Source organism: Callospermophilus lateralis, chromosome 14 (genome assembly GCF_048772815.1).
Source record: "Callospermophilus lateralis isolate mCalLat2 chromosome 14, mCalLat2.hap1, whole genome shotgun sequence".
In the NCBI taxonomy this organism is placed as follows: domain Eukaryota; kingdom Metazoa; phylum Chordata; class Mammalia; order Rodentia; family Sciuridae; genus Callospermophilus; species Callospermophilus lateralis.
Window position 1 is genome coordinate 20,308,914 of NC_135318.1, and position 5,862 is coordinate 20,314,775.

Below are 5,862 nucleotides of genomic sequence, written 5' to 3' on the forward strand. Positions count from 1 at the left end.
CTAGCATGCATGAGGCACTGGGTTTTGGGTTTGATCCTCAGCACCACATAAAAAATAAATAAATAAATAAAGATATTGTGTCCACCTACAACTAAAAAATAAATATTAAAAAAAAAACACTGCCTACCATCACTATCTCTGGTTAACAGTACTGGAAGCACTGGTCAATGCTCTAAAGAAAGAAAAAGAAACTAGAAGCATAAATTCTAGAGATGGGGAGATAAATAGTCATTATTTTATCTACTTGGAAAAACCAACGGAGTCAACAGAACATTAAGACGAAAAAGAAAGTTCAGCAAAGTTGCTGGATTCAAGATAAATGTTAAAAAATTTAATAGCATTTCTCTATAGCAGCCATAATCAACTAAAAATATAAGAATAAGATAGCATTTGTAATAGCAACAAAAGCTGTGGGCAATTTTTTGGTTTACTTAAGAATACACAGATGTTCATGGAGTAAATTATGAAACTAATAGGAGAGGATAGAAATAAAGGGAGAGAACAAGGAGGGAGCTACAGGGCCCTTCATAACCTCGTTTTGGGTGTTCCGCTGGTGCTGTGCTGGTTCTGTTTGTTGGCAGCAATTCCTTTGTCTGGCTCTTGCTTAGGTGGGAGGAATTAGACTCTGTAGGTAGAAGAGGAGATTTTGCACACATATTTTCAAACACCACTCCTCCTAACAAAAGAATGTACATCAAACACTGGAAAGATTGCATATGACAGGGGAGAATAATGAGAATGTAATAGAAGGGAATGGAAGGAAGGACGAGAGGAAGGAAGGCTGACTTTTGTATACCAAAAACAACAGTGTGCCATGAATTGATGTAGATGTTTAATTTTCTGCCCTGGAATGAAAAAAAAAAAATTGGCGTTCATCTTTTCAGTCTCCTTACTATACATTTACATAGCACATAACCTTAACACACATCTTTTGGTTTCTGGTGGTTTTTTTTACAGGCTAGGATCTTTTTATTTTTTTTATTATTTATTTATTTTAAAGAAAGAGTAAGAGAGAGTGAGAAAAAGGGAGAGAGAGAGAGAATTTTAATGTTTATTTCTTAGTATTTGGCGGACACAACATCTTTGTCTGTATGTGGTGCTGAGGATCGAACCCAGGCCACACGCATGCCAGGCGAGCGCGCTACCGCTTGAGCCACATCCCCAGCCCCTTTATTTTATTATAAGTTATTTTTATGCAGTGCTGAGAATCGAACCCAGTGCCTTGCACATGCCTATAACCCCAGTCCCCAGGCTGGGATCTTATTATACATATTGATCTACTATTAGGTTTTCTCATTTAACCTTGTATCCTAGAGAGTTTTTTCATGTCACTGTAAATATAGAGGTTTGTCTGATTTGTTTTATTACTACACATTATTCCATAGTGTGGATACACCAGGAATATAATTGATCAATTTCCTACTGATGGACATTCAGGTTAGTTTTACTTATCTTTCTTTTTTCCTTTCTCTCTGTTGGCTGGATGGGTCTTTCACTATATGAACATCCAAATTTGTAATTTATTTATTTTGTCTCCCCTGGACTTTAAGACTAAGGGACCAGGAACATGCAAGATGGATTCTGCTGTAGGCAGAGTGTGTTACTTGAGGACAGGCAGGGCCATTGTGGCAGATTTTCTATGCTTCAGCTTCCTTCCTCCTACTTAGCCATATAAAGGATGCAACTCAACCAGGGTCCTAGTCTTTGCCTTCCAAGGCCTTCTTGTTTAGCAAAAGACAGATGTGTGAGTGACCCATGGGAGGCAGAACAGCATACAGAGACGGGAAGCCTCCTGTCTCACTAACTGCGCCCGTTTTTCATCCTAGCCCACCACTCACTGGATTTGACACTGGGCAAGTTATTTCACCTCCCCAAAATCTTAGTTTCCTTACATCTAAAATGACTATTTTTTTTCTCATAGGGCTCTGATAAACAAGAGGATACATATAACGTTTCTGGCACATAGTGATCTGTGAACATTGAGTTTTCAGGAAACTACCCAATCAGGTGGGGACACAGGTTCTCTGAGGTTTTAAGTCCTCATAAATGAAGAGCAGAGCCCCGAAGAATGGGTAGCATTCCCCTGGTAGAGCTGGAGGAAAGCATTTTAGTGCACAGAAAGGTAGAAGTGAAAGTCCTGAGTTGGAAATGGGAGGCGTGTTTGGGGGTGAGGAGTAGTGTCCTGTGGCTGGCTGGAGGTCACATTCATTAACCAGAGGAGGAAAGGCCTTTCTAGGATGTATGCAGGTGGTCTTCTGGCACAGAGGACAGAAATCCAGGACACCTCCAAGGACTTGTGCCTCAAAGCTGAAGCTGCAGATCCACCACAAGACCACCGTTGGGGTCAGCCATGACCCCAACCTCATCCCTTCCCTCATCCTCCTGCCTTCTTCAATATGGGCCTCCTCCCAGGCTTGGCCACTCCCAGCATTCAGCACCCCCACCCCTCAGCAGGGTTGGGAGGCAGGCGGAGGATTTTCGCGGGGGCTGTGCTGGGTGGGCAGTTTTCCCAGAGCAAGGAGCGAAGCTGGACTGAGTTGGCGCCAGCTTCCTCAGATGTAGACATCGCTGGCTGAATGGCCAGCCTGCCCCAGCGAGCTTGAACCCAAGGACTCTCTCACGCACTGTGTTCCTGCTCTGAGGGCTGCAGCCCTATACCTCAGGGGAGTGGCATGCCACAGAGGGAGGCCAGAGGGGCACCAGCAATGCCAGGATTGGGGCATGGCCGGACTAGGGCCAAAGCACGGTTGCTGCCAGGCACTAACAGGAAGAGGAGCCGCCTTAGCAGGACAAGGCAGGACCTGTGGGAAGAGCCCAGCTGGAGTGACCAAAGATGGTGCAGATCTTCCCCTACCCCTCGAGGGGCCAGAGCTAGAAGCCCGGCTTGTGGCAGGGTAAGGAAATCCTGGTCCAATAGAGGGAGCCCGGGGGAGGCAGGGGTTGGAAGGCAATGAGCCTCACTTCATGTTATTGTTCCTGCCCAAGAGTGAGGCCATCAGCCCCTGAGACTCCTCAGAGCCCTGTGGGGTTGATTGGAATGAATCAGAGCTGGTCTTAACCAGAGCATAGCTCAGAGAGTTCCCTTCACTTCTCTGAAGGAAACTGAGGCCCGGAGGAGGGATGTGAATTACCCAATGTCCCCAAACAGCAGTCAGCAGCAGGGATGGGACCTGGTTAGTTTGTTGTGACCCGTGGTTTGTCGTCCTTACCCCTTTACCACAGCAGCCTCTTCATCTCAAGATCTGGCTGGGTCAAGGGTCAGCCCTACTGAGAAGGGTGTGGCTCTGTGTTCCCCCTGGGCCCAAGGGCACCCCAATAAGCAGGATTCAAATTTGGGAGTAATGGAGAGAACCCTGGACGCTTGGGTTCTGAGTCAAGCTTTGCCACCTGCTGCCATCTGACCCTAGCCCAGGCCTTCCCACAGCTATAAAACAGGTCGGGGCAGAGAACCACAAAGGTGGGCTGAGGTCTATCAGTTTTTGCTGTTCAGCACCCACTACTGCAATAGGACACCCGACTTCTAGAATGCTTTTGAATCCAGGGTCAATGGGGGTTCGGGCCAGACCTACTCACTGGGGCCCTCTGTGCAGAGTGAGGCCAGTCCTGAGAATGCAGCACGGGAGCGGAGCCGAGTAAGGACGCTGCGCCAGGCCTTCCTGGCCCTGCAGGCTGCTCTGCCTGCCGTGCCGCCTGACACCAAGCTCTCCAAGTTGGATGTGCTGGTGCTGGCCACCAGCTACATTGCTCATCTCACCCGCACTCTTGGCCATGAGCTGCCCAGGCCTGCCTGGCCACCCTTCCTGCGTGGACTCCGCCACTTGCACCCTCTCAAGGTATGTCATAGGCCCAGGGACATGGCTGGGGAGATCTCTGCCCAGGACCCCGAGGCAGGGTGGAGTAAAGGCGGGGGCACTGGATTGGGGCCCCTGCTGTGGGCAAAGCTGACATCAGGGTCAGTTTTTCCTGCTGTTGCAGAGAGAAAAGACTCAAGACTGGCTCTTGGGGTGGGACAACCCTGTATGCCTCATGGGGTGGTGACTGGGAATGTGGTTCCTCCAAGAAGAAGGAAAGACTCTGGGGGTTCTTAGTGTCAAAGGGAAAAAGAAGCATGTCCTAGGGCCGGGGCTTGGGGAAGCAAATGGCACCCAGGAAAGTCCTTGATCATCATGCGGCTTTACACCTTGCACAGTACTGACCTCAGTGTCCTCTGAACTCCTATTGCAGGAGAGAGCCACTCTTTGGGACAATCAAGTGGGGGGCAATAGTGCAGCATGCACTGTTTGCCATACTGTCACCTAGCTTTCCTGAACCTCAGCTTTATTCTATGTGAAATAGAAGCTAACAGGAGCTTGCCTTCTCCTCTTGAATACAAAATAAGATTATGAATAATAAGTATAATTAATGATAATCGCCATTGCCATGACAGACAACATGGCTGAAGTGCTAAAGCTATGCCAAGAGCTAGGCTAAGTGCTCTAGCATGCTCTTATGTCTTGACCTGTGCAAGAACAAAATGAAGATTACAGATGAGGAAGCAGAGGGAGGACAAGAGACTGAGTGTGGTTTGAGTCCAAGGGTGTCTAATTCCAGACACCTTGCTCACAGTCCCTGAGCAGGCCCCAGGATGGCACCGTAAGGAGCCGGTTGAGAAGCACACTTTGCCCTCTGAGGAAAACATCGTAAGGAGTCAACTTTATTTTTATGGAGGATACTTTCCACCCTCTCTCCCCTAAATATCATGGTCCTGAAATATCTTGAAACTTGAGGTCTTTCTTTCTTTCTTGCAAATCTAGCTAACATGCAAGAGTCAGAAACAAAATGGTACAACTCCAAAATGCTAAAGGTGGCACCTTGTGCAGGGTTCTGAGATGACAACAGGATCCTTCACTGTAAAATGGTGACCAAGTTAAGGCCTTTGCCTAGACCTGGTTAGGTCTAGAACTCTGGCAGATTGGTGAGGAAGGGAGGTGAGCCAGGGAGAAGCACCCTGTGTCCCTAGTGGGAAGGGCTGTTAGAGAGTGAAGTTTTTTTAGGACTGCTTGCTCCTGCTGGAAGAAGTGAAAATGCCTGGAGGACCCCAGTTGAGAGGGAGTTCTTCCTGCCCACCAGAGGGGGCCTTGATCTCCTCAGCCAGCTCCTCCTGTGTCTCTTGGCCAGACTCAGGGTATCTGGAAAATGTGTGGGATCCCTGGCACCAGAGCTGTGATGCTTGGGGGAAGGCATGAGGCAGGGGTGCTAGGGAAGGAGAAGCTTCAGGTGTTAAGGATTCTGGACAATGAAGGGCAGCAGAGTCACTCACTACCCATCCTGTGTCTTACAGAAGTGGCCCATGCGATCTCGTCTCTATGCTGGAGGTCTGGGATGCTCTGGCCTCGACTTCACCACAGCCATTGCCTCCTGCCAAAGAATGAGGGATGAAGAGATGGGGTCTCAAGTCTCTGGAGAGGCAGATGTTCTCCTTCTTGCCAGGCCACCTTTACCAGCTCTTGGTGACAAATGACTACTATCATACTCATCCTGTTCTCCTAGACCATGCTTAGGAACCTGAGTGTTCTTCCAGCCCCTACCCATCTTCTCTCTAACTCTCAGCCATTGGATTTGACTCTGGCTCAACTTCCAAGGTCTAGTCTGCAGACCAAGTGAAGCAGCGGTGGAGAGTTCCCAGGGAGCACAGAATAGAGAGCCTCACCCTTGGCTCTTCTGTGGCAGCTACAAGGAAGTGGGCGAATAATGGGTTTGACTTGGTTCAAAGTCAAGTGAGGCACCACCCCTCCTTTCTCTCCTCTAAGGCTCCTACAAATCCTCTGCACACAGGTAGAAGACAAAAATCATGGTGCAGGTGCAGAAGGAGGGGCCAAGATG

General features: G+C 48.4%; 1 protein-coding gene across 1 annotated transcript; it reads left to right on the forward strand.

Annotated features, from left to right (window-relative positions):
- The first annotated feature begins 2,672 nt into the window (after positions 1–2,672).
- Tcf23 (transcription factor 23) lies at positions 2,673–5,500 on the forward strand. The gene is made up of 3 exons (XM_076833931.1): positions 2,673–2,894; positions 3,591–3,833; positions 5,321–5,500. Exons 1-3 carry the CDS (start codon positions 2,673–2,675, stop codon positions 5,498–5,500), a joined length of 645 nt encoding a protein of 214 aa, XP_076690046.1.
- Positions 5,501–5,862: the final 362 nt, after the last annotated feature.

Excerpts from the sequence above, each read along its gene's own strand:
- Tcf23 (XM_076833931.1), top strand. The coding sequence starts at position 2,673 with ATGCCACAGAGGGAGGCCAGAGGGGCACCAGCAATGCCAGGATTGGGG. Across the intron at positions 2,895-3,590 it reads GAAGCCCGGCTTGTGGCAGG|AGTGAGGCCAGTCCTGAGAA; the intron begins GTAAGGAAATCC and ends CCCTCTGTGCAG. Across the intron at positions 3,834-5,320 it reads GCCACTTGCACCCTCTCAAG|AAGTGGCCCATGCGATCTCG; the intron begins GTATGTCATAGG and ends TGTGTCTTACAG.